Source organism: Perkinsus marinus (genome assembly GCF_000006405.1).
Source record: "Perkinsus marinus ATCC 50983 genomic scaffold scf_1104296962554, whole genome shotgun sequence".
Taxonomy (NCBI): Eukaryota; Perkinsozoa; order Perkinsida; family Perkinsidae; genus Perkinsus; species Perkinsus marinus.
In genome coordinates, this window is record NW_003205389.1 from 130002 (window position 1) to 157321 (window position 27320).

Consider the following 27320-nt stretch of genomic DNA (forward strand, 5'->3'; position numbering starts at 1 on the left):
ATCTCGTGTACAACTGCGGTATTTTTATGCAATACACTTATTGGCGTTAAGCTCAGTATCTGCCAAACACACGTTGATGGGCAGTTACTGCTGTCTGCACTACCATTCTAGTGCTGTCCACAAATCCTATAGCAGCTCTAGATCGATCCTGGCTCAAGGCGATACTGCAAATTACAGCTTTAGAAATCTGACTCTTCTTCACCTCTTTTGCCTTGCCATCAGAGCCCACATCGTACCTGGTAAACGTCTATTGTAACGCGTATTAGACTATACACCTACACTGTCAGCCAGGAAGGTCCTCGTGGCCCATGAGTCGCAACGATCAAATAAGTATCGTTGACAAACCTGGCAAATTTGGCGAGGGGAGAAATGGCCTTCATCTTCTCTGGTATGATAGTGTCCGTACAAGCACCTTCCCCACTGAAGACCCACACAAGATACGCCGGAGAGCACTGAGATAGCCATAGTACCTCCACAGCTTTACAGACCGGTCCCGACCGCAGGTGACGAAGCGATCTCCACTAGGAGCCCATTCGGCATCTACTATCTCCTTATGATGATCATCCAAAGCCAGGCGTGGTGCGGAAGTAGATGAGGCCAGGTTCCAAACCTATATCGATAAGCATAGCCCGTGTGTGCAATGATGCGATACTACACGAACGACTCCATCATCACCACCAGTGAGTAACTCCGCTCCTGAGGGACTGTATCGGAGGACATTACAAACAGTCTGGCCAGGATTGGACAATTCCACAGTAAACCGTTCCTGATGGATACACACAGTCCGAGCATTGATATCATAGTGGTAAATGCATTACTTCGCAGGTTAAAGAGAGGGAGACTGGGTCGAATCGCAGTAGCAGGCATTCACTTGTGAGGGCAGCTGCGAAATGGTCGGTCTGTGGAGCTCACACGTTGAGAAGTACGATGACGGAAAGGTTTGGTATTACAGCTGGACAGTAAGTGATATCATAGCAGACCTTGGTGTCCGTCTCTATAGATGATACGGTAGTAAAGGACTCTGTACTCTCATCATACACATGCGCTTGGATCTGAGGCTTATATCAATTCCCCAGGCCTACCACCACTACGACGCTACATAGTCGAGAACGCCATACTCCTTTCCTCCTCCCCCACCACCAGTGAGCACCAGACCATGCTCATCAGAACACATCGAAAAAATAGGATAGGCCATATAGAACCTGAGCACCTATATTGTAGCATAGACTAATAAAGGCACAGGAGCACCACTACTACGGCGTGCTCATAACCCACTTATTACGTTCCATTCAGACCTGGTACGGCGGCCTTAGGAGCAGATCCTTCCGAGTCAGTTTGCTCTTTAGCCATAAACCACAATTCGCCACACTCTGTAATGTGAACATATCAAGTTCCCTCCTCACTAGAACACAACATACTGTCCATCAATAGTAACAGTGGCATAAACTGTGATATGTTCATTTTGAGCAATGCATAGCTTAATGTTGTGAACAAAGCGACTGATATTATACATAAATGATTCACTACTCCTTGCTCTAAACACTAAAGCTTTTACCGCACCCACAGGACGACTTCTGGTTGGGATTAGTGAACACAAATTCTGAGGCCAAGTCGTTGTCGACGTAGTCCATTTGTGTACCTGAGAGGCAAACCTATAGTTACCCTATCCAACTATCACAAACGATGTCACTGAAAGCTGGTGGTTACGCTTATTACCGATGAGATACATGAGGGCATTGGGATCCACTACGACCTTAACTCCTTCAGTCTCGACTACTTCATCGAGCTTGCCGATATCCTAAGATGACTATAACGAGGAGGCGAAGGTTAGGGCATACTTACTCTGGCGTAGTTCATGGTATAGCTCATGTTCTCACATCCCTTCTTGCCGACTCCTACTCGGAGGCCTATAATCGAATCATCACGCTTCTTACTGAAACACATGTCGTATAGAGCAGTGAATAGGCGATAGAGAGGGACTCGTTACTTCATAAGGTCTTTGATCCTTGATGCTGCAGCAGGAGTCACCGTCATGACGGCTTGGGCTGATGCCCCTGAGGACGCCGCTGATGCGGCAGCAGCTGCAAGGTGCCGAGACAACGTAGAAAACATTACGCTAATACAAAGTACTAACAGATTTCGGGATGAACAGCATTGATGTTGTCATGAAGGGCCTATAGAATGCGAGTGTTAATACAGTCGCAAATGTATACGTCATATTCCCCATAACTACGGTCTTCACAAGGTTCACTCACCTTACAGGTTTCCCTGGAGATAGTCGAGAGGGACCGGACACTTCAATAACGAGCGCCCCCTGGTCTCCTACTGGTACAGCTCCATGCGTAGCTGACATAATATCATGCTCGAGCCAAGATATGGCTACATTCTCAAATACTAAAATCTTGCAATCTTAGCAAGTCTCAACGTAGTGAGACACGAAGTAGAACGCTTGCGTGCTAATTTAACACTGTTATTAACAGTGTTAAATTTGCACGCTCGAAAAACCTCATGGACAGAATCTTCCGATTCTGAGTAGTTATCGGATGAATCTGAACTCGCCGACCTCTCGGCTAGTTCACAACCGGTGGGCTCATCATGGGCCTCGTGGTCAAAGTCTTGTCCTCTAGAAGAGTTGTCGGGCGTGCACACCTGGAACTTCCAAATCGACAAAATTGGAAGTTCTATGATGAATCCGAAAGTCGAAATTGAAAGCTCTATTAACACGAACTTGAACTTCCTATCGGCTTCGGACGAACTTGAATGTTCTACGACGAATTTGAGAGTTGTAATTGCGAATACGATCTTTCCAATTCGGGTTCGTACCTCCAACTTCGCGCGCCTCGAGGAAATTGATTGTTCCAACAACAAATTAGATGTTTAAAAGGTGTATAATCATAGTCGTAAAATCATCGACAATTTTCAAACTTGAGTAGTTGTGCACTCTGCAGTGCAGAGTCTGCACAACAACAATAATTTTCAAAAGGCTAAACTCGTGAGCTAATGTGCATCGATGCGAGTCTAACTAAGCCGTGTTGTCGGCGTTGGACTTAAAACTCACACATGCACAAGAATTTCCGTCAGCCGTTATTATTTCCGTTTTTTCCATTTGCCGAACTGAGCTTTGGCACCAGCAACTATGGTGTCTCTACTGGCTCATACCGTCTGATCCATGAGAGACCATTGGCTAGCAAGCTGGGTAGAGTGTTAGTGTTCACCTCACGCTTCGCCCTCCACTGTGTAGAGGGATTGTCGATCCTGGAATTGGTTTGACGTGTCCAAAGATAAGTAGAAATCTATCCCATTCGTTAGGTCCATGCCGAGGTAATGCAATTACTGATGAGGTAATTGACTATTGCATAGATGCCGATTTACACAACACTTAGTTGTGCAGCATGTACTCATATGCCATACTCGTGGGGTACGGAAACATCCATGATATTACTATACCCATGAGAGTGGGCGGACTACCATTGAAGTCTCCAATGCTTATACGACTTGCGTTATATCAGTGTTACTCTCTGGGGTGAATCTTGAAACTGTAGACGCTATGAACATCAGAAGGGTAATGTGTTATGACAATAGACTGCCGTCGTTAGTATGTCCTCCTCCTCCTCTTTATCGTCACCGTCTAGCCCAGGAGGGAGAGGGGCTAAGCGGCCTTTGACTGAGCAACAGGTCCGAGCACTGGATCATCTACGGAAGAAGCTCGGGGAGATCGCGGGCACTCAGGAAGCCATTGTTGGGGTTGCCAAGTATGCGAAGGGCTCATGAATGTAGTATATGACCGCATGTCAGGCTAATCGGGGATATGCCCTCATTGTCGAGTGAAGTATGTCAAATATTGGCGGAGGAGCACGCTCATAGTCGACATATTAATCACAAGCTTAGCATCTTTTATGTTTTCAACGAGATAGTTCAGCGGGGCCGGATGAGCAACCAGAGTCTATTACAAGCGGTAGGTTGCCGTACTCGTGACATACCAAAGTGGGCCCTCAGGGAGCTGAGAAGTTCCTCAACCCCAACATGTGCGGGTTTGTTGCTAATCTATCGCCACATGATAAGAAGCCATATTTGCGTACATTAGACATTTGGCATAAACGACGGGTAATGCTCACATATCTTATAACTAACGCTACGATCTACTGTGTGCTGTTGAGGTCTACTCTGCCAAGTATTTGACTGGGCTGAAGGAGGCTTGGTCGAAGCCGACAAAGCCTTTATCTAGTGCATCCAAACGACGGCGAGTAGGCGATGATGGGCGGAATGGGTCTCCGGAGGCTGGGCATGGACTCAAGCATGTTGTGGACGAGGAGGAGAAGCTGAAATCTATGAGAGTTGTTTTGGTGAGCACACTGGGTTGGGTATCATCCAAGGGAATTCGGGGTCTTTTTTGCACTAGTGTGGGCGTAACGATGAGGGCTGACCAAGTGACTGGACTCAGGCTCCTCCCCCTCCTCCTAGACATCCTCTCAAGGACACCTTCGAGAAGGCACTCATTGAGTTCACGACACCATCTAGAGAGCCGGCACCACGACTAGAAGGAACACCTCAGTCGACTAAATGGTTTATGCAATCTAATGGTATATCCAATAGTGATTCCCTATGGCGGGCTATGTGTAGTATTAAGGGCGTATACATGTTGATGACAGTCGACTGTGCAGGTACTGAATCGACGGCGCGTGAGCTCAAGAAGCGATGTTCCAAGGAGATTGAGGACAATGATCGGGAATCTCAGGTAGTTGCACGGTGCTACGGGTGCATTGGTTGAGTTGGTTTACTGTATCGAATCGGTGTCTCAATCGTCTGTGCTTTTGTTAGCGTTTGACCCGACTGATAATGCAGCTTAGCAAGTTATGGGGTGAACAGCGAGATATTCTATTGAAGTGTCGAGAGAGGGGTTGAAGAGCTCACCACCCTCCATCACGCCTTTGCAGCTTCTTCATAACCATTGCTGTTACCCACTGTCACGTTTGGTACATTTTACAGTCATTTGAGTTGTTTAGTTTCGTATGGATTTTATCAAGTGGACCTAACAGTAGGCCCACGCTTGTCGATAGGAGTATGGGTAGAGGAGTTCAGCGTCGTAAATTCCTTTGCCAAGAATCGAACCTACCACCTCGCGAAGTGAAGATAAGTTCTTTATCCATGCTGCTACGATCGTAGATGATACGGCTTCAGTCCCCTCCATACACAATTTGTGCGGCAATGCCTTCAATTGATGTTATGTTATTCAATTGATGAACCCATCAAGCACAGAGGACAGTTGATCGGTCTGTTTCGGCTGTGAAATTCTCCCTCTTGGATCAGCTCTTCTTAGTACACAACAACAACGATAGAGTTGACCATGCGAAAAACATCCAAAAATCGTCATCGTCAATGCCAAACGGGAGTAGATCGGCCTCAGCCTTCTCGGCCGCTAGAAGTATTCCAGCCAAGCCAGATATCTCGCCCAGTATCTGTACAGTCGCAGAGAGCTCTGGGCAAACTCATTTGCTTGTTGCATTCACGAGTGTGGGTCAAGAGCATCTACACTTGAGTATAGTAGGAACCACGTCATGTTGCCTGGCTATTGATGCGTGAACTATGGGAGAATGGTTAATCCCATGTAGCGCTACACATCGTGAGGTTCGATCCTTTGGCTCGAAAACTCTTCGTTTTGATGTGTAAAGAGCATTTCAACTAAGGTTAAGCTGGCTTCTAGCCCCTCAAGAAAGCTCATCACCTTCCTGGGTATAGGTCATCAAGGAAGCTCGCCTGCGTGTTATGAGGGAGGAGCAGCTCCTCGGGCGATGGCTCCTGAGCTCCTCCCTTTAGGATTTTTGCCTCCCTCCCAATGCCTTCTAGGCCCTAGGTCTTTACACCTAGAATAGACCTTAGGGGACACAGCCTAGATTCTGGAGGATCTGTTCTTCGTGAAGGACTTCTCTTTTCTCAAGGAGCTCCTCCGATGTTATAGGTCCAGTAGCTCCCACAGCACCGAACGCGCGTTGAGATTACAACGCAATCTACAGCATTTTTCCATTGCACTGTCCTCCAATTTCCCGCTGTGGTGATTTCAATAATCTGTTGTCGAGACTGCGGACGGGGTTTGAGATCAATGTCAAACTGCGTTTCCTTTCTAGGAAATATGAGGAGAAATTCTACGTTGATGACGCCCCCAGCGTTTCATCGAGTATATGGAGCCCTGCCACTTGCAGGCGGACATCATCATAGTGGTTGATGAGCACCAAAGCTTTGGAGCCTCAGAGAGTAACCGTAGACTAGTGCCGAGAAGTCAAGATATTCCACTTGCCCTTTAACACACGGTCTATCATAAACCCAATGCTTGTTAGGAGTGTCTATGATGTTCGATGCATCCATGCAGTCTGTACTGTACGGTGTTCGCCTACTTGAAGATGTTATTAGAGACTATGGGGTTTTCAACAGAATAAAATCGATTCGTTACCATCTACTGGTTGCCTACATTAGTCTATATGCGAAATACTAGGTATGTGGTCATTACTCAATGCTTTGGTTATGTCCGAATGACCCTGCGGAAGGAGCGGTGATGGTCCATCATCGCAACCTTCCAAAGAGCCATTTTGAAGTAAGCTACGATACACCATACCCTCTCTCTCTAATACTATGTTTTACCGACTCTAGGAATCCTTCGGGATCGACTATAAGCGGATACAGAGCCTTGTGGCGTGCGACGGCTCATTTCGTATTCTCGCACGCCAGATATTCCTTTGCGTGTTCGAGAAAACAGTCAGACTAGATTCAGTTCAACGTCGTCAGATCTGAGTACCGTCTGATCGAACTATTATGTGAGTTGCTGGATTGACCGTTCTCAGTGCCCTTCTTTATTTCTACGTCTCCCTTTTTGCTACCTCTGTCCCTTCTGATCGGCCCGTCCCTAGATTCTCTATCCCCGATCGTCCGCTCCCTCTGGTCATCGGCTCCCTATTATCTGATCTACTATCTGTACCTCTTCTATCTGGTGTGCGTCGTGTTCAATATGGATACTCACCCTGATACCGACCCTCATGGCGGACCAACAAGTTCGTCACATTCTACCGGGATCCCCTTCCGCGGGGGCCCACAAGCTTCTGCTGGCAACGATCCTAGCTCTCCGAACGGCGTCTATGCTGGTAGTCTTGAAGATCTTCGCTCTGAGCTGTACGATGTCGTTGGTGATCTAGGATTGAAACTGGAAGGCCTCTCCGAGCAACTGCGTGTAGCGTCTAACGCCTTACCCCCACCGACCTCCACTCCGGTTCCACCAAATCCCAGACCTGTTCCCTCGCACACAGAAGGCTGTTATCCGGACACGATTCTTGAGCGATCCTCTCAACGCTTCCACGATCGTGTGAATAAGGTGCAGAAGGCATGTGAGTCTGCGAAGAAGGTTGAAGGTGGTGAATACCTCGGCATGGGCGATCCGCGTTCACTGATGGTGTGGGCTCAGAGCGTGAAACAGGCCCCGCTGTACCAATTCGGCGATGCCATAACTCGGTATTTCTTCGTACTGCACAATCTGAGCAATGCTGTTGAGAGCAACGTCCTTTGTGCTATCGACCTGGAGCAAGGGGAACAGGCTGCCTTCAACAGTCACGTTGACTTTGAGCGGCACCTAGATTTGGTATGGAAATATTTGTGTCGTGAATATACTAAGTCGTGCTCGGGTCTCTTCGACTACTATCAGTCACTCCGTAGTCTTCAGCTTCTCGAACCTGGCCACCGACACTTCGAAGCTCACCTCTCCAAGTTCCGCTCTCTGGTCAGAGCCATTCAGACCGAGAAGCATTGCCCGTTGGACGACAGTGAGATCAGCGCATTTTGGTTCGGCAGTTTAACGGTATCCGGTCAACAAGATATCCTTCGCGCTCCTCGTCATGAGGTTCGTACGTTTCCCCTCATGTGCGAGAGAGCACGTAGTTTCTATGATGCCGAGTGTATGTCCAGTTCTCTCGGCAAGCACGTTAGCATAGTCCAGTCTGGAGGCTCCTGCTCAGCTCCCCCGGTCCTGCCCCCTACCCCAGCTGCGCAAGCTCCCCCCTCTCGCCCAAGTGCCCGATCGACACCTACCCGCTACACCAATGATCCTACAGCTCAGAGACCTGACGACACTTGCAGCGACCCCGCCATCTTTTGCTTGGAGTTCCTCCGCAAGTTTAAGTGTCAACGTTGCCTATCCCACGCCCATGGCACTTCTCTATGTCCCGAGATTCAGGTTGCTTTCTTGAATCTCCGCTGTCCGCAATGTGGTGTACATCATGATCGGCCGGTTGGGAATCCGGCTGCTCACTGTGCCGGTGTCCAATGTCATAGGTGTGGCGGCAACGGCCATCTTGGACGAGCTTGCCCCTGTCCCGAGCCGTCTAAAAAACGCCCTCGTACGACTACTGATTCTCCCAAAACAGTTGATGTCAATGTCGTACATACCAACTCTGCCTCCAAGGACTGTCGATTGCAGATGTTGGATGTTAAGATCAGTAGCGGGGATGACGATACGTCGTGTCCGGCTCGTGGGCTCCTCGACTCTGGTTGCGAGGTCGCCTTGGTGTCTGCTGATGAGTTCGACCGTTGGCAACGAGCTGGTTTATCCGTCTCGCTGACTTCTGATGAGACTACCCTGATCCCTTTCGACGGGGTACAACGTCACAAGGTCCTAGGTCGTGGTCATATCAAGTTGATTCTAGACGACTCAACGACTATCGATCTCATCATAAGAGTGGCCTCACAGCTCGGATATCCCCTGATCCTACCCCTTGATATCCTTCGCCTTGCCGGAGGCGCGGTCTGGGTTATCGGTGATGGCCACACTGACAACGGCGACTCTATCCTCTTGAGGCCTGACATTCGCGGCCTCTTAAGGCAGGCGGTAGATCCCGGACGTGACTTGAAGCAAATCGGCCTGAGTACTTATGTTATCGACTCTCTCGACGGCTCGTTGAGAGCAAATTCAGTTGGAACCCAATGTCCTCGACGAGACGAGGATTTCCTCGATGACTATGCCGATGTACCCCGTCACGCGGATCAATTACTACCGGTGGCACTGGTTCCTGACCGCTCGGCTCCAGACGGGCGACCTTCGATCTCTATCCCTTGGCGTTCATCGGACCGGCCAAAGCCCAACTTTGCTCAAGCTAAGGCTCGTGATGCTAGCGTCTTGAGACGACTTGATCCTCAGCAACGTCGACAATACGAGGCGTGTGTCCACTCGCTGATTGTTGATAATACCGCGGTACCTATCGACGGCCCGTCCGAGACCGCTTCGTATTTCATCCCTGCTGTGCCAGTTTTCCGACCATCTTCTACAACACCAGTTCGGATCTGTTTGGATGCTAGAGCTATCAACCACTATATCGAGCCCTGTTCTATCCGTGGGCGAGCATCAGGCAGTCTATGGTTCTTCCTGGTTAGCTGGCGCACTTGTCCGTTTTACCAAGTGTGTGATCTGCGCCAGGCCTTCTTAAGGGTCCACTTGTCGGCACACGACCAGCCTCATGTCTGCAGTGTTATATGCTCGAAGCCGGTTCGCTACGTCCGCCTCCCCTTTGGACTGAGTTTCAGTCCCCACGGGTTGCACTCAGTCACAACTTGGTATAACTCATCGTGGAGAGAGGATGTGGCCATGAACGGAGGTACGCCCGCCCAACCCCGACCCTTCAGTGTGATCAAACCCCCGACCTCATGCCCCCAATCGTCGGTTGCGATGAGTACCCCGACTTGTGAAAACCCTATGCCCGTTGGTCCAATCGTCCCACTAAAACTGGATATTGTAATCTATGTCGACGACTACTGTATACGAGGAGCGGTTTTCATCGAGGTTGTCTGTCAACACGAATATACGACGTGGCGTTTGCGACGACACGGTGCCGACTGTACTGATGAGAAGTCGTTTAACAATGCCAGTCCGTCACCAGCGGGGAACTACAAGGGAGTCCTGGGTTATTCGACTGACATTGGCATGGACACGGTGTGCTTCCGTTATCCTGATCCACTGCCTAAGTCGACTCCTGCCCGTGTCACGCGGCGCCAAGCTGTCTCGTTGATCAACCGGTACTATGATCCCTTGTCACTCTTTATGGAAGGGAGTGCTCCAAGTCGGTTCATCCTCGCTGATATTAACCAGACAACTTCGGACTGGGATACTCTCTGCAGCGTAGGCGACACTCAAGCTCTCTATGACTGGTTGCGTACCGTAAATGAACAGCAACCGGTGCCTCGCTTCGTTGACCTCTCGGACAATCTCAATGTCTTTGCTGACGCATCTCAGCTGGCATTTTGCGTCGATGTGAGAGGTATGGGTCCTTCTTACACTAGGTTGTGCGGTCGTTATGGTCTCTTCCCGCCTGCTCAACGGACCGGTCATACTATCGTTCAGAAGGAGCTTTGCGCGCTCCACCTTGCTCTCCAGTTGTTGAGCGAAGTTGACCTAGTGCTACAGGAACATGGACCGCGGCCAGCGACATACACTGTGTACACGGATTCCGAGATCAATCTCCATCGACTCCGCCAAGGCCCCGTCAAGGACGATAAGTTGGGTCGCTATGAACGTCGACGGCTACGACTCATCCGTGCTGAAGTCATCAAGCTGACCATGTCCGGTGTCCCTGTCACTATCAGGCATATTAGTGGGTCTTGTAACCCGAGTGATGTCTGCACGAGAAGACCGACTACTGGTTCTGTCCTACTGCCGACCGACCCCTCCACCATCGACAAGGGTGTCCGATTGAGTCCCGACTCCTTCGCGTATAAGGCGCCCCCGGAGGGGTTGGATGGTTCTCACCAAGTCAATGCCATCCAAACAGAAGACCAGGTTTTCGACGACTTCGTGACTATCCAGATGCTACGAGATGCACAGAACTCGTCCGTTCGTGTAAGTGCGATCCGACAAGCTGTCCTGGATAAGAAGGATAAGTACCACAAGATCAACGAAGACGGTTTGGTCGTGAGAGTCACTGCCCTGGACATCCCGGATGACACGGAAACCCCGACTTCTGTGTTGGCACAGATCTTAGTCCCGGACGTCTCTCTGCAAACACGGCTGGCGCATGCCGCCCATGAGTTCTCCCATCGTGGTCGTCGAGGTACACTTAACCTCCTTCGAAAGTCTTACTTCTGGCGTAAGATGAGGACGACGGTCAAGCAGGTCTGTGATCGATGCCAACCCTGTCAAGTGAGCAAGTTCGACCACATTGCTCGTTGTGCTCTTGGCTCTACCGTACCATGGGCAGGATGCCTGGGCATCGGCCGAGTCGCTACAGTAGACGTCACTGGTCCTTATACTCATAGTTTGCGAGATCTACAAGGACATTTACCAGAAAGCCGACCGAATTTCGGAGTAACAGTGACCGATCTGATGACGGGCTATACCCGAGGATGTACGACCAGCACGAAATCGTCAACCGAGGTTAGCCAAGCCCTCAGCATTCTGTTCGACAGCTCCGATTGGGTGTCCGTGCTCATCGCCTCTGACCAGTGCTTCAGGTCGGCTGAGTTCCGCTATTGGTGCCATGTCAATAAGATCTCTCTGGTTCTGTTGCCATCTCACTGTCCGAGCCTGATGGGTCACGGTGAGAGAGTCCACAAGGAGATTCATAATTACATGCGCACAGTGGCTCAACAGTCCGGTGTGTTGGACGACTGGACTACCAATTTCCATCGGGCTATTCGGGTGGTCAACACCTGCCCTTATACCGATTTTGAAGGCGATGGTGGCCTTTGTCCTCACGATATGCACTTCATCAACAAGGCCCGTATCCCTGAGACGGAACCCTTAGACCCGACCCTAGGCGATAAGCTGTATGATGGCCTCGACTCAGCCCCGTCTATAGTCCCTTCGGATGTATATGAGGACATCTGCGCTATCCGCCAGCAGCGTTGGTCTCAGTTCAAGTCTGGTTGGTTAGATCGCCGCGAGAAGACCCGGCTCGAGACTCTTCGCCGACCTGGTATGCCTGAGGTCAACCCTGGTGACTCTGTATATGTATGGCAACCGATGACTAAGAAGTTGCTCTGGAGATGGCGAGGTCCATATATCGTTACGGCTGTCGACCATTCTATTGTCACTATTGACGGTAAGAACGGTTTGGAGGAGAAGGTCTACTTGGGTAACTGTCGCAAGGTTGAAACCGACGAGGCTATTTCAAGATACCCTGAGGATCCAGCTGAGGACGATCATGACACTGAACTCGACAGTGTGTTCCCGTCCCCTACTGATGGTCCTACGCCCGCGGTAGGAAGCCATCACTCTGCGGAGTTGGCTCCTGTTGAATCGGGCCCTATGACGACCGTTCCCTCCAGCACCGCTGTCATCGATCCTACTCTGGACTCGAAATATCGTCATGCTCACTCAAGGAAAGGTCTGGACATCGCACTCGTGGAGTCCAATGATGATGGTCATTATGAGGTTGTGTACGGAAGGGTACTTGCGCTAGATGGCCATCTCGTGACCGTTCAACTCTACGTAGCCAACTGTGGCTCCACTGTTCCAATCAGTACTACGGCCGATTGCTTTCTCCCGACGACTACTTTGAGTTCCGAGCTGGTTCGAGTCTTCGATCTCAGAAGCTCCGTCCTTCAGATCTTTTCTTGGAGGATGCCACCAACGAGATCAATGGTATCGAAGATGGACTCTCTTGATATATGATGATAAGATATGATGATATGCATTTCTCTTTTGGCTCAATTCGTATGTAGTGGACGATATAGATGGCCCCCGGAGTGTGGCGTGCGACGGCTCATTTCGTATTCTCGCACGCCAGATATTCCTTTGCGTGTTCGAGAAAACAGTCAGACTAGATTCAGTTCAACGTCGTCAGATCTGAGTACCGTCTGATCGAACTATTATGTGATTTGCTGGATTGACCGTTCTCAGTGCCCTTCTTTATTTCTACGTCTCCCTTTTTGCTACCTCTGTCCCTTCTGATCGGCCCGTCCCTAGATTCTCTATCCCCGATCGTCCGCTCCCTCTGGTCATCGGCTCCCTATTATCTGATCTACTATCTGTACCTCTTCTATCTGGTGTGCGTCGTGTTCAATATGGATACTCACCCTGATACCGACCCTCATGGCGGACCAACAAGTTCGTCACAGCCTACATGACTCGAGGTTAATGCTCACTTCAAAGGGTGCAGGATATCGATCACTATGGCGCGCGCTAGCTCACAAGCCGGATGTTCGTTGAGTTGAGTGAGTGTCGGACCTTCTGCGTCATGATGGAGCATTGTGGGATTGGGTGATGGCCTTGTCGCTGAAGTTGACATTTTTCCTTCTCCGTTCCTCCTTTATACTAGCGTTTCGACGCGCTTTGTCTACTACCAACTACTTTACCACTACTACTAGTAATAACAACATAATGTACGGTACTAGGACAAAGACATATCAAGGCAAGGGAGCTAGGCTCGGTGAGACGGCAGATTCGAAGGCGACTTCAAGATATATCATAATGCTACAGTAAGTTAAGCCGCGGTGGTGTTGCACGTTATGATTTGCATTGAGGAGCGGAATATCTTGAGGTTGAGCTTATAAGATACAAAGTAGGTCCGGATGTGTAGGCACCTTACCTTAAGGAGACCACGGATCTCTTTGATAAGCTATATGCCGCTCAAGAGGAGCGTCTTGCCGCGCTCCCCAAGGACCCCATCACCATCGTATTGCCTGATGGCACTCAGAAAGAGGGTCGTAAGTTCGAGACCACCCCCTTGGACATCGCTATTGGCATATCAAAGGGTTTGGCCAACTCCGTGGTGGCCGCAAAGATCCTCTACACTGAGCCTGTTGACAGTATGGACCAGGTAAGGCTCCTGTATATCCGGATGGAGCAAGGCTATAGCTCAGGTTGTTGCTGCTGATGATGAATCTGATGTTGGCTCTGATGCTGGTGATGAAGGATCTGATGATGAGGAGGAGGCTCACGTTAATACGGTGAAGGCATGGCAGAAAGAAGTAAGGGCTCACCTAGGTGGTGTTCTATTAGCAAATTGTATTGCTAGACCGTATGGGATCTATCGAGACCTCTGGAGGGTTCATGTAAACTAGAACTCCTTAAGTTTGACTCCCCCGAAGGTAAAGATACTTTCTGGCACTCCAGCGCTCACATTCTTGGTGAGGCTATGGAACAGGAATATGGCTGCTATCTGACCATTGGTAAGCTTCACTATAGTAAAGTTCTTATACTTACTACGTCCTCAGGACCCCCTCTCGAGAACGGTTTCTACTATGATGGATTCTTTGGCAACCTCAAGTTGGGCCCAAATGATTACGAAAAGATCGAGAAGCGCATTGACTCGATTGTTAAGAGTGATCAGAAGGCACTACTCTGTTTCGGGGGAATCTGTTCTGTATTGGTGGTCGTCATCAGTTCCAAAGGCTTGTCGTCACCAAGGAGGAAGCATTGGAGCTCTTTGCTTATAATCCCTTCAAGCTTCAACTCATTTCTACTAAGGTAAGGTGAGGACTGGCTAAAGAGTATGGATGCCTGAGCGCCTGTTAGGTTCCTGATGGATCGCTGACTTCGGTCTACCGTATCGGGTCTCTGGTTGATCTTTGTCGTGGTCCTCATCTCCCTCGTACTGGAATCGCCAAGGCCTTCTGGGTTAACAAGAACTCTCAGGCTTACTGGCTAGGAAAGGTAGTAGTAGTAGTAGTAGTAGTAGTAGTAGTAGTGGTAGTAGTAGTAGTAGTAGTAGTAACAGTAATAGTAGTAGTATCCTTGGCTGTTGCTGGGTTTGATGGTTTTAGTACTGTAGGCTGAGAACGATTCCCTACAACGTGTTTACGCTATATCGTTCCCCACTGAGAAGATGCTGAAGGAATATAAGAGGAATGTTGAGGAAGCTATGAAGAGAGACCATAGGCTTATTGGCAAGAAGCAGGTGAGAATTGATCTTGAGTGGCGCCATCAGTAGTGGCGTTAACTGCTCGGTTGTTGTTGCTGTTCAGGACCTGTTCTTTTTCCATCCTACCATGTCGCCTGGTTCCTGCTTCTGGACCAGCCACGGTGCTGTTATATACAACAAGCTTGTTGACTTCATACGTAGGGAGTATCGACTTCGTGGATTTGATGAGGTTAGTTCTTGTTTGATCCCTTACGGCCTAGGGATTTCCTCGACAGGTCATCACGCCCAACATCTTCAGTGAAGCCCTCTTCCAACAGTCTGGTCACTGTGGTAATTACAAGGATAATATGTGAGTGTGTTCGGTGTCGCAGGCCGACATGTAGATAGGCTCTGCTCTGTTCTCAGGTATAGTATGAATATTGAGGGTGAGACGTGGTTCCTCAAGCCTATGAATTGTCCAGGTCACTGTATGATATTTGACCAGAAGGTAGTGCTGGTTGCCGCCATACCATCATTTCGTCACATCATCATTGTATCAGGTCCGCTCTTATAAGGAGCTCCCTATCCGTATGGCCGACTTTGGTGTACTCCATCGTAACGAGCTATCGGGTACCCTCTCCGGCCTCACCCGTGTTAGAAGGTTCCAGCAGGATGATGCCCATATTTTCTGCCGTCCTGACCAGGTGAGACCAGACCCCTCTAGAGATGGTCACTGACCCTTCATGTGCAGGTCCAGGATGAGATTGTTCATGCTCTCGAGTTCCTCAAGTTCGTCTACAATACCTTTGGATTTGACTTCTCGGTATGCAGTCGTCCTTGGCTCTCTCCCCTTGCCATCTTTTTAGGTGTGCCTGTCGACTCGGCCGAAGAAGGCCATTGGCTCTCGAGCCATCTGGGACACCGCGGAGAGCGGCCTCAAGAACGCCCTTGAGGCTTGCGGTATTGACTATGATTTGAACCCTGGCGATGGTAGAACTTGTGTTGTGGTTTGAATGGTCTACTGTGAGTCGTAGGTGCTTTTTATGGTCCTAAGATCGATATCCGCCTTCGTGACGCTCTGAACCGCTATCACCAGTGCGGCACCATTCAGCTTGATTTCAACTTGCCCATAAGGTGGTCCTGGGTTCGATCCCCGGTGACTGCATGTTATCATATTTAGATTCAACTTGCAATACCGCATTGCCGAGACGGAGGAAAGTGGTGATGCCCATGCAGCATCAGAGGCCGCTAACAGTCCTGTTGACGAGCAGCAGAAGGGTAGTACTCAAAGTTCTGCTGCTGTTGAGAACGTTGGAAGCAAGGCCAAGGCTGACGAGATCACTCTCGGTGAACTCAAACACGGTGAGTTACCTCAACGGGATGGTTGTTGTTGGTGTATTCACCATGTTGTGTAGGTTTCGAACGTCCTGTTATGATCCATCGTGCTATTCTCGGTTCGATAGAGAGGTGCACTGCTATTCTGACGGAGCATTTCGGTGGCAAGTGGCCCTTCTGGCTCTCACCCAGGCAGGTCATGGTCGTACCCGTTAGTGACAAGTACAGTGACTATGCTGAGTAAGGGTCCGTAAGTGCGTGTAGTATGGGTTATTCTCCTGTGTGATCTCAGCTACGTGCGTAAGCAGTTGGTCCGTTTGGGATATGAGGCTGATGCCGATCTCTCGACGAGGACCATGAACAAGAAGGTCCGCGAGGCCCAGGTAGCTGCCTTCAACTACATTGCTGTTGTTGGTGAAAAGGAGCAGAACGATCTTACTGTCACTCTACGGAAGCGTGATACGGTGAGTTGGGACACTTTATTAGGAATTGAAACGTTGTTATTGTTGTGGTGGTTGTTAGGCGAGGCCGTTGGGTACGTTCGGCATCAGGGAGATGTTTGATATGTTTGAGAAGGAGTCGGAAGTGAACTCAGATGACCTTCATACTATTCAGCCCTTCATGGGACGTTTGCCCGAGGCCCTGGCCAAGTTGCCGGAACCATTGAAGAACGATGAGGTGAGAATTGGGAATGATGTGGTATGGTCAATAATTGAATAATAATTTCCTCGAAGTCATCAGTGTAGCGTGGTCGTCGTTAGGATGATTCTGCCTTTCACTGCTGCTCTTCTCCTTCCTCTTCTACTGCAGTAGACCATGTTGACGCTAAGTTAACTTCCTGCACGGACGAGTCCAAATCATCTCGTGTTACCTCGTCTAAAGGCAGTAGTGTTGGTGGCGAATCGTCATCGACTATGACAGTGTCTACCTATATCGATATCGGGGCGATGCTGATAGTTCTCGCGTGCTTCTTATATATGCTCCTAGTATATATTCCTATGGCTGTGATTGGTATCTCTTTATTTTGAGTCCCTTTAAGAAGTGAATTTTTCTTGTCCTTTTCTCAAGTCTTGAGTCGCTGTTGGCGTTGTTGATATGGTAGGAAAGACCTGGTCACATTTTAGGGTTGTTGTCACCATCACGAGTGTGGGAAGCACGAGGAGAAGAAATCAGAGTAGAAAATGTTAAGAGTGATCATTCTGCCGACACGGATTAACGGCTGCGTTTCTGCATTAGAGGTGGGGCTAGTTCCTCATCTGCTGTGTCGAGCATTTCGTATCATAAGTAGTGGGACAGTTGTTGTGTTGTTCGCAACCGTGGAATAGATATTTCAAGGGGACAGGTTTTGTGTAGGTCGTCGGACTCCGCTATGGTGGGATAGGTACGAGCGATATTTCAACTGGCGGTAGTTTGCCAGGAAAGTTGGGAAAATGATGGGGACAGAATTTGTGTCGGATTTGTCCTGTTGACAGGTGGCACTTTTTTGAGGCATTTTAATGATGACCATTGGTATGGGCGGAGAGGTGTCTGATGGACCTGTCGCCCACACTGTAATGGTTGATGATATTGCTACTCCCAACCAGCAAGTTGACGACAGTCCTACTACCTCTTGTGTGGTGGTGCCTCGGGCTAATGATGCGGGTATCGACCCCATCGCGGACGTTTTTTCTAATGCACATGTGCCGTCTATCTGTGGGGACCCGTCCCCTCTGAGCACCAACACTGACGTGGTGCCAAGCCATGGTATGACCGAGATCGTGTTGTTGCCACCCTCCCCGAGCACTCCTGGGGAGAGCGGTAGTGAGGTTGGCAATAAACGCCGGAGAGGTGGCCGGAAGAAGAAGAAAGCCGACAAGCCGTTGACTTCGACACAAATCAGTCGTCGTATTGCAAAGCGAGTTAGGACGGAGCTTGGTGTAGAGAACCCTCCATCTAAGAGGAGTGCCAAGGGCCATGGGTCTGGTCCTAGCCAGAGTGGCGATGGTACTATTGTGGACTTAATTAACCGGGTAGTAGCACAAGATACAGCTGAGGAGAAGGAGAAGAAGGGCAAGAATGATGGTGAATCCCCGAAGACTCCGGCGACTCAGGCCGACGATCTAACGCCTCTCGATGGGGCCCTTGGCGATCTCTTTGGTATGGTCAGCTTCGACAAGGTTATGAGTACCTCGAGCCCCTCCCCTACTGCTGGTGATGGTGTGGTTCAGCAACAACTGAAGTTCGATGAGAGTGGTAATATTGTTTTACAGCAGGATGACTCTGGGTCGACTGGTGACATATTCGGAGAGCTCAATATGATGACAACGACAGTGATAAAAGGAGTGGTAGCTTCTGAGCTGTTATTTATTATTTTTAGGACGAATCTGGACGGTGTGAATACAAAGATGCATACAAGAGGACTCATCGTAGCGCTTGGTCGGATAAGGAGACCGACAAGTTTTATGAGGCTTTGTCAATGTGGGCAGATGTCATACCACACCTTCTACACATCTCATGTTAGGTATGGTCCGGATTTGATGATGATCTCTACGGTTTTCGGCTCAACGAGGACGTCGTCTCAGCTGAATACTAAGATGAAGAACGAAAGCAAGCGGAATCCTGTCCGGTTTGCGGCGGCCTGCAACTCCAAGAAGGCTATCACCACGTAATAATACCCAACCTCGTGTCGGCGTATGTATGCGTTCGTATCATATTTAGTGAAGCCTTTGTGAAGGACCATGGCCCTATCGAGCCCCCAGAGGATCCTGCTGCACTCATTAGCGATAGTCGAGAACCTTACGATGCTGATCTTGGTTTTTCTGGAGCTCCTCTCCCTCCTATGGCGGACGACAACCCTTTGTTGGAGCTCCTAGGATAGGTTGTTATACGACTAGTATTATAACTCGTCCCTTTTCTGAATGAGATAAGTTTCGGAAATTTGGTATGGACTCTGGTGTTGTTGTCTTCGGTTGTCCTGCCGCTATTACTACTATCTCCACTACTGCTGGGCCGTTTGCTTTACGTATATCTCATTGTATGTAATCGTTACATCCTCCTCTTCTCTTGGTTTCGCCGTACAGTCTTCACGGCTGGTGGCATGGTTGTTGTTGTTGTTGTTGTTGCGGTCGTCTAGCGCTGACGGCTAGTCCTTCTCCTCGTTATTATTTGCCCAGCTTAGGTGGTAGTGGTTGAAAAGCTATTGATACCATTTCTATCTGTATTATTGATGTCTGCGAATATGCTCACTATCGCTGTGATCACAGTAGGCCTTGTGTTGTTTCAAAGGTTGAAACCTAGAGTGCCCAAGGGGGCAATCTGCTCTTCTCAACCAAGCTGGTCGCGATCTCATATTCTCCTTCTTCTTTAGTTAGTTTCACGTCAACTATAACGTCAACTTTTAAGAGATATGTTAGATAATGGATCGACAACCGGGACCCCTCATCAGCAGTCATCTCAGGTGTCTTACCAAGCATTGACGGACACTAGGGTGAACAGTAAGAAACCCGCTTCTCCGTGTCATGACTCTCACCATTGTTTGCTAGATGCACGACAAGCGTTTGAAGATATGAATCCAGCAGCTAGTCGTAATGCTCATGAGATGTTCACATCTGAGATGTCGTAGGGTTCCTATTGGGGTTGCCTGTAGACCTTATGATGATGCTGCTGCCTTTGCTCAGGGACGAGCTGTTGGCTAAAATGGCCGACCACAACGAGCCAACAGCATCGGGTAATCGCTATGTCAAGCCCATGGTCTTTGGAGGACTCGATGGAATAAGTAATTCTACTAGTATTGGCGGCAACATTCACCCTGTTACGGTATCAGGTACAATGTTTGCTCTCATCGCTGGCTCTGTTGGAGCCCAGCTCACTCTGGCCCACATGGTTGCTGTAGGCGTAGGTAACCTGGTTGCTGGGGCATTTGGAATGGGCTTTGGCGAGTAATACCGACGAGCACTGGGACGGCATGCTCCGTTATTATCGCCAAGCTCAGGTATGTATCGGCTAAAGCCGAAACTGATGTTGCTGTGAAGGAACAGAATAGAGAGCAATGGGAGGTCGAGAACTATCCTGAGGTATCTTGTCGGTGTGGTGGTAGGTGTTGGGGTGGACTCATGGTGCCTTAGGGGGAGATATCTGAGATGGTACAGCTGTATCGTACGCGTGGTATAAGCAAGGATGATGCCATCACAGTGGCTACGACATTATCTAAATACAAGGAGTTTTGGATAGAGCACATGATGCTCACTGAACTAGGTGAACTTATCGGTCTAGTTGCCCCCACGAACATCCACTTCTCAGGGTTGTTCCCGGTAGACGCTGAAGACAGTGCTGCAGCATCAGGATTCGCCATGTTTTGCTCATTTATGATTTTCGGTTCGGTAGTATCCCTACCACAGCATCTCCCTCCATAGCGTCTTTTAGGTCCCCCTCCTGTCTTATCTCCTCCTTATAATGTTGATAAAGGATTTGCCAGTAGCCGGCGCGTTTGCGGGTATGCTGGGCGAGTTCATAGTGTATTATACCGCGTATATGAAGACATCGTTTGATGCCGACATGTCGCGTGACCTAGTGGAACGTTGTTCCTATAGTCAGCTCGTTAGCGTAACGGCCCAGTTTGGTAATATTCGATCACCGACTGGGTTTTTATACCACGCCTTTGTTAATCTATTGCTCTTGCGTATCGATACACGTGTCGTTGGAATGATCACGGTATCCCTCACTCGGGCCCTCCCAATAGGTACCGTATGCACGAGTTTGCTGACACTGTTCGTTCTTGGAGTGGTTAAATCCAAAGTAGTTAGTCAGAATCCCCTCAAAGGTGGCATGTACATGCTACTGCAGGGCGCTCTCAGTGCCGCCGCTAGGTAAGCAGTGTCTCTATACTCCTCCTTCTCCTTAGTATGATTCCTCTTATGTGCAGTTACTGGTTGGGCGACCTCATTCAGAGAGCCTTGGATGCGGCTGGTGTGCACTGATGTAGCCGTGGGTGCTGTCACGGACCGTTGCTGCCCGATAAGCAACATATGACGGTCTCGTCTGTGTATCTCCTCTAGTATTATTGTTGATGCCAGTCGAGGCTTTAACGGGGCTACAGCATCATCACATTTTCCGCGTCCATCAGCTGCCGATTTTTTACGTAGGCTGAGGCCAGTTCAGTAGACATTAACACGCCGTACAATCATTGCATTCTCGATCGATTTTACTATAGGAGGATTACGAGGCCCACGGCGCATATGTTCACCACATACTACTCAACAACTACTCCAAGGTTAAGCGTACGGTCTCGGACACCATACATTTCTTGTGTTGTCACCTACAGCATGTTGTTGAGAGGGGTATCCCGTTAAGGGACTTGGCCATTGTTTTTCTCAGAATGGTGCTTTTGCTTGTCGGTCCGCTAGAGGGGCCATGGCAGCAGTGGCTCAAGTCTATACTACCTGATGCCCCATGGGATAGGGTAGCTGCTGTGAAAAGGGTGTTGGCAATAGGAGGAGTATGCTATGCACTGTATCGACTGTGGTATAATGCTGCTGGTAGGGACCTCCCCTTCAAAGGCCCTAGAGGGCCGCCTATATTCGGTACTACTCGTTCTGGAGTTACTTGTTCGTCGTACTGTTCCTCATAAGGTATGTTCAGTCGGCTTCGTCGTGGTAAGGAGGGTGAGCAGTTTAACCAATGGGCGTTGGAATATGGCCCTGTATATTCTTTTCGCTACCTCTTCTCGAAGGCTACTGTTCTTTCTGGCATCACAGAAATAGAGCAAGTCCTTAAGGCCCGTCCGCATGACTTCATCAGGAGGTTTCGGGTGAAGCGCTCCTTTGATGGTATTGGCGCTCACGGTCTGTTCAGTGCTGAAGGGGAGGAGTGGCGGGAGCTGAGGCGTCTCACTGCGCCTGCCTTCAACGATAAGAAGGTCAATGAGCAAGCTGCTCCGATAATTGAGGAGGCTGTGAGAGAGATGATGGAAAAATGGAGGGCCCAGGGATCGAACCGGGTACCTAACCTAGTGTGCACAGTACAGGAGGATCTCAATAAGCTGACTCTGGATGTGATATGCCGTTTGACCCTCGGTCGTGATCTGGGCTTCCAGAAGGGCTCGAATGACGCCGTGCAAGAGGACATCCGAGTGGCTATCGAAAAGGACCTGCCTCAGCTCCTCCGCGACCGTGCCCCCTGGGGCAAGATATGGCCCTTCAAGAAGATATGGAGGATATACGACGAGATTACCACCCGAGCTGGCAGGAATAGTAGAATGCTGGCCGACTGTATCCTTAGGCGGAAGATGGCTATTGCTTCTGGTCACGACACCATCCCGGAAGATCTTCTTCAGACGCTAGTCCAACACTTTACCCTATCGGGAGCTCCTACCCTCAGCGGGTCCCTCAAAGGCAATCTATTGACCTTCCTCACTGCGGGCAGCGAGACTACCGGTGGTACGGCGAGTTACCTGCTTTGGTATTTGGCGAGATACCCTACAGTGCAAGACAAACTCCGACAGGAGCTGGCAGCTGGCTCGGGTAGTGTCTTAGATAAGACTAAGTTCCCCTACTTGCATGCGTGCGTGATGGAGGTCCTCAGGCTACGGCCTGCCGCCTACACTCTTCTACTAGAGACCGCTCGGCCTGGTGTGCTCTTGTGTGGTTCACCTCTACCTAAGGGTAGTGTTATTGTTTGTAATCTCTACGGGGCGATGGTCCTCACGTACGGCTCGGAATTCCAACCAGATCAGTGGCTTGATCCCAGTAGTGCTATCTATAAGGACCTTCTGAAGGGTACTGACTTGCTATCGTTTGGTTTTGGCCCCAGGGTCTGCGTGGGTAGACAGCTGGCGATCGCTGAGCTCGCTATAATGCTTGCTGCTATCGTCACACACTTCCAACTGCAGCTCCCGGATGAGGAAAGTTTACATCTTGCGCAGCACCCTAGGAGTATCTTTAGGTTGACTATGAAGCCTGAGGATGACAGCATACGCCTCGTATTAGTCCCAGTGACGTGATGTACCCAAAAGAGTGTATTTTTCCAACTTTGCTATTTGTTATTAGCTCGTGGGACTACCTTATTGCGTTTCCCGAATTGTATTGGGAATTTCGGTTACAGTGTAAGCTTATGAGCAGCAGCAGCCTCATGACCATCATCAACACGTTAGCATGGCTCTTTTATAGCGCCATATTCTGGCTATGGGAGATCTTTGGAAGGCCTCAGGTGAACTAGTAGGCCTCCGTCCAAGTCGTTCCCTCCCCCTACAGGTCCTCTTCCTCATCCTGGCTAGCTGTTACTTTGGCGTATGGCGAGTGATGTCGGCCCAGGCGAATGCTAAGGAGGCTGCTAGTCGAAAGAAGGATGAGGAACATGCAAGGCTTCGCTTAGAGGATGGCCGCCGGTTTATACGCTCTACTCAGATTCGCCTCGTCTGTGGTGGTGTGAGCCGTCCTGACCTAGCGAAGTACTGTGAGGAGTTCAATGGTGAACTTTTCCCTCAAGTCAGCTTGAATAACGTCTTGCAGTGTGCCATGTCGAAAAGCTATATACCCATGGGGAAAGCGTAGGTCATGAAGAGCATCATTGGGGGTATGCCCCTCTTCCTGGACAGATACAGTCCTTTAGAATTTCAGCTTCATGAAGGCCCCAAGGAGCACAGGCAGGATCTTGTATGGTCGACACCTGCTGTCACCATACACCGTCACCCTCCAGCTACCAGAGACCATCGTAACAACCGCGAACTGCTCCTCCTCTTCGAGAGTGTCTCCAAGCTGTCCGGCATGACTGCGATGGACGCTATTGCTCTAACACGGCAGGGCGGCCGATGCTGTTGTCGAGAGCTTACTGCTGGCTGGCTTACCATCAGCCCGGACTGTGACATGTTCCTTACCATCGATCTGAATAATGCTGAGGGGTTCTTTGCTCTCTACGATGATGCCAACTGTTTCAAGAGGGTTGCCACCTGGTCGCTCGAGGACATGGCTAGGGCCAGCTTCAGGCTTGACCCTCCCACGCAGATTGATGTCAGTGTTGTCGCTGGCGTACGGACTAGACGATATCAGCTCAAGAATATGAGTGCTGATCTGGTATACGCTTTGGCGTTGGTGACATGTTATACCTCCCCTCGGAGAGGATCTTCAAGGCTTAGATCAGCCACCAGATGACCTCGACTGCCTTGCTCGTGCATGATGATCGTTACCATGTTCTTATTGAACTATTACTACCCTTGTAGCAATCTTGCTTTGAGTTCGTAGTGGGGATGATGAGCTGTGGCCTTTTGTGAGCCTGGCAATGCAGTCAGCATTCAACTGGTGTGCATCATCATCATCAGCCTACTGTCGGTGTCCTTGGCCGTGGCGAGGCAATCCCTACACTCAGCTAGACTCGGTAGCTTGAATGCATTACTGCTCTTAGTGGTCATTCTATCATCAGGAAGCGGACTCTGGTCGGCTTGACAGGCGGGTGCTACTCGAAAGTCGGGCGATGGGCTGGGGAGCAAACACATGTGAGGTCTTAGATACAGACTTGCCGGCTTTGTCGGGCGATCAGCGGTACCAACCCCAACACTACGAGGGGACACTTCCGAAGGCTCATGTAGATAACACAGCATCTGGTAGAGAGTTCCTATGCCCTGAGAGCCTGTGACTGGTACGTAGGCTTGCTGACGGAGGAGCCCTTCCCTTCAGCTAACGAGGTGGAGGAGGGAATGAATGGGGATGAGAAGGATCCGCAGTAGAGGGCGAATCCGTATTATGGCTGAGTGGATGGATTATGTATTAGGGACGCCCAGCCAAGTCATAGTACCACACCATCGTCGAATCGCGATACGGATCCAGCGGTGAATTACAAAGCAGGTAGGCTGGTGTCCATCTATCTCAAGAGACGGCTCTCGACGCTAGATGGTGAAGACTCGGCAACAGCGCCTCCACCTGTGCAAGGCGGCAAGCGACGTGAGCGTAGGAGGAAAAGACAACGGCAACAGCCCCATCAACATTCGTGACTCTATTCACAGACTTATTGTCCAATCATTTTGCTCTATATGTGATATATACTGAGTTGGGGTGTCACTCAAACTGATCGGCTGGTTGCATCCAACAATGTCACCAGAGGACACCGAAGGGACTTCCTTTCATGTGGGAGGGAGGGGGGGGGGGGTAGTTCTCAAGAGCCTCAACAGTTGATGTTCGAACAGCTCAACACCTTGGGATAGAACACCGCCGACGACGACGATGATGATGATGATGATGATGATGATGATGGTGACTTCGGGCCTTTTGGTAGGCCATCATCTACATGCCGCATAACTATTCTTCGCCGAGTTCTATCTCTTCGAACATCGAATGGTACGACACTTTAGGAGAAGGTGTGTGCCTCGAAAGCCGCATAATGAAGGCTCCAACATCATCTTAGTGGAATCGATCTTTGAAGGTCCTCTTTAGGGGCCTGGTACCGATAGATCCCACCCTGCAGTGCTGTCAGCACAGCTCCTAGCAACAGCCGTCCGACAGCCCCTGGAGTATTCCTTCACCATGGCAAGTTATTTCAGTTCTGCATATTGAGGACTCTCCTCCGATGAGCAGCTTTCTGACTATCACGTCGATGGTAGCGGCGTCCTCCTACCAGGCGTATCGCACACTGACCAGCCTTATGTGATCAAGCCAGCTAGTCCCAAAACCCTCAGTTGCCTGTTGATCTCTATGACTCATTCAACCCTTCGACGTCAGCTTTGAGGAGAGTCGACTGCCACGGCTATCCAAGGATGATATCATGAACCTTGTGATCCGAGAGAGATTCCTTCCGAGTCTAGAAGATGCGACAGTCACATTTTATCTCGTCTCGCCAACAGGACCAAACTTTTGTTGAAAACCTGAATCTTGTCAACTGTTACAGCGGATTGAATTGTCACACTACTTCTGATGTACATATCGGCGCCGTCGGCCGCCTCCTACCTATCAGTGGTACGCTATCACCCATAGCCTTTCCGGCAAGGCGTATACATCACTGATGGTCTCTCTTATTTTCCTCACCCATCCGGTCACCGTTCTACCTAAGGATTTGTCTCGTAACCCAACCGTATCCCCCGACTGTTAGAAGTCAACTTTCATATATCAACTCAGCTCCATCTTATCAGAGACAGGTGATCATCGTGTTTATATTAACTACACTGTATACTTTCTCCTCTAATGTACAAGTATAAACGTTTGTACTTCTCTACAGTGATACAAGTTTGTATCACTGGATACTGTCTCCTCCAGATGCATCAGGTATATGTCGACAACACCGATGTAGAGCAGGAATGTGATGGTGAGCTCAACAACGACTACCTTGGTCCAATTGCTATCCTCCCGGTTCATGATGTCACTCTTGCTATACTCTAACCATTCCTAAGGAGGTATCTATGTCCTTACTTATTCAACGCAACGAATACGAACTTGACAACCAATTTGCAATAATGCATCACAGTAATGCCGGCGAATGCTGTTGGATTATCTCATATCTGACGATCATATACACCCCTCCACATATTCTTAGCATAACCGGTTTTTCGACTCGTGTACAGCCACCACAACGAGTATCATCTTGCGGCTCAGGGAGGTATGTACTTATGCTTTACCTGATATGACCTCCAAGTTTCAGGGCCTAACTCTTCGTAGTTAGTGAGAAGTCGAAGACCGGTAAAACGTTTTCTCCACATATTCTTAGCATACACGTGTTAAAACTGCGCCTCAAAATACCAACTTTTACTCGGGGAGTATATCTATAACTCCGCTCCTGATCTAATGCTATACATCAACAGAAAGAGAATCGCTCATAATGGTATCCTTCCATGTTTCACTCTCATATTTGGATCAGGAGCGGAGTTATAGATATACTCCCCGAGTAAAAGTTGGTATTTTGAGGCGCAGTTTTAACACGTGTATGCTAAGAATATGTGGAGAAAACGTTTTACCGGTCTTCGACTTCTCACTAACTACGAAGAGTTAGGCCCTGAAACTTGGAGGTCATATCAGGTAAAGCATAAGTACATACCTCCCTGAGCCGCAAGATGATACTCGTTGTGGTGGCTGTACACGAGTCGAAAAACCGGTTATGCTAAGAATATGTGGAGGGGTGTATATGCATATGCTTTCCATCATATTCCTGCTCCAGCAACACTCGAGACAACACCGCTTGTATTGAACAGAACTGGGGTGTCGAATCGGACATAGGACTCCTCTC

General features: G+C 49.4%; 9 protein-coding genes across 10 annotated transcripts; 7 read left to right on the forward strand and 2 right to left on the reverse strand.

The window, feature by feature from the left end:
- Positions 1–52: 52 nt before the first annotated feature.
- On the reverse strand, positions 53–1350 carry Pmar_PMAR026274 (hypothetical protein; the record flags this gene model as incomplete). The annotated part of the gene is made up of 7 exons (XM_002771735.1): positions 53–236; positions 280–420; positions 471–610; positions 656–766; positions 951–1052; positions 1100–1202; positions 1283–1350. 7 exons carry the CDS (start codon positions 1348–1350, stop codon positions 53–55), a joined length of 849 nt encoding a protein of 282 aa, XP_002771781.1.
- A 185-nt stretch (positions 1351–1535) lies between these two features.
- Positions 1536–2112, reverse strand: Pmar_PMAR026275 (iron-sulfur cluster assembly protein, putative; the record flags this gene model as incomplete). The annotated part of the gene is made up of 4 exons (XM_002771736.1): positions 1536–1639; positions 1717–1798; positions 1843–1933; positions 1988–2112. 4 exons carry the CDS (start codon positions 2110–2112, stop codon positions 1536–1538), a joined length of 402 nt encoding a protein of 133 aa, XP_002771782.1.
- Positions 2113–4157: 2045 nt separating this feature from the next.
- Pmar_PMAR026276 (hypothetical protein) lies at positions 4158–4343 on the forward strand (the record flags this gene model as incomplete). Its single annotated transcript, XM_002771737.1, has 1 exon — positions 4158–4343. A coding segment is annotated over one exon (186 nt), but the record flags the coding sequence as incomplete, so codon positions are not given.
- Positions 4344–6997: 2654 nt separating this feature from the next.
- Pmar_PMAR026277 (hypothetical protein) lies at positions 6998–12630 on the forward strand (the record flags this gene model as incomplete). The annotated part of the gene is made up of 2 exons (XM_002771738.1): positions 6998–12485; positions 12572–12630. 2 exons carry the CDS (start codon positions 6998–7000, stop codon positions 12628–12630), a joined length of 5547 nt encoding a protein of 1848 aa, XP_002771784.1.
- A 598-nt stretch (positions 12631–13228) lies between these two features.
- Positions 13229–17410, forward strand: Pmar_PMAR026278 (threonyl-tRNA synthetase, putative; the record flags this gene model as incomplete). The annotated part of the gene is made up of 20 exons (XM_002771739.1): positions 13229–13347; positions 13407–13443; positions 13545–13784; positions 13983–14136; positions 14182–14300; positions 14351–14434; positions 14483–14620; positions 14739–14864; positions 14932–15057; positions 15104–15177; positions 15234–15315; positions 15368–15511; positions 15559–15630; positions 15674–15797; positions 15842–15941; positions 15988–16169; positions 16223–16382; positions 16435–16606; positions 16665–16820; positions 17267–17410. 20 exons carry the CDS (start codon positions 13229–13231, stop codon positions 17318–17320), a joined length of 2463 nt encoding a protein of 820 aa, XP_002771785.1. The 3' UTR covers positions 17321–17410.
- A 231-nt stretch (positions 17411–17641) lies between these two features.
- On the forward strand, positions 17642–18999 carry Pmar_PMAR026279 (transcription factor TFIIIB, SANT domain, putative; the record flags this gene model as incomplete). The annotated part of the gene is made up of 4 exons (XM_002771740.1): positions 17642–18451; positions 18499–18599; positions 18643–18786; positions 18840–18999. 4 exons carry the CDS (start codon positions 17642–17644, stop codon positions 18997–18999), a joined length of 1215 nt encoding a protein of 404 aa, XP_002771786.1.
- Positions 19000–19482: 483 nt separating this feature from the next.
- On the forward strand, positions 19483–21399 carry Pmar_PMAR026280 (conserved hypothetical protein). 2 transcript variants are annotated; one of them, XM_002771742.1, is made up of 10 exons: positions 19483–19615; positions 19664–19739; positions 19799–19896; positions 19945–20059; positions 20113–20194; positions 20246–20375; positions 20421–20500; positions 20544–20739; positions 20860–20986; positions 21043–21399. In XM_002771742.1, exons 1-10 carry the CDS (start codon positions 19528–19530, stop codon positions 21095–21097), a joined length of 1047 nt encoding a protein of 348 aa, XP_002771788.1. In that variant the 5' UTR covers positions 19483–19527; the 3' UTR covers positions 21098–21399. The 2 variants fall into 2 exon arrangements, with proteins under 2 accessions (XP_002771788.1, XP_002771787.1); XM_002771741.1 differs by having other exon boundaries at positions 20544–20613.
- A 351-nt stretch (positions 21400–21750) lies between these two features.
- Positions 21751–23118, forward strand: Pmar_PMAR026281 (cytochrome P450, putative; the record flags this gene model as incomplete). Its single annotated transcript, XM_002771743.1, has 1 exon — positions 21751–23118. One exon carries the CDS (start codon positions 21751–21753, stop codon positions 23116–23118), a length of 1368 nt encoding a protein of 455 aa, XP_002771789.1.
- A 128-nt stretch (positions 23119–23246) lies between these two features.
- Positions 23247–24483, forward strand: Pmar_PMAR026282 (hypothetical protein; the record flags this gene model as incomplete). Its single annotated transcript, XM_002771744.1, has 4 exons — positions 23247–23324; positions 23369–23664; positions 23713–24187; positions 24433–24483. The coding sequence occupies 4 exons, from the start codon at positions 23247–23249 to the stop codon at positions 24481–24483; spliced, it is 900 nt and encodes a 299-aa protein (XP_002771790.1).
- Between the last annotated feature and the right edge of the window lie 2837 nt (positions 24484–27320).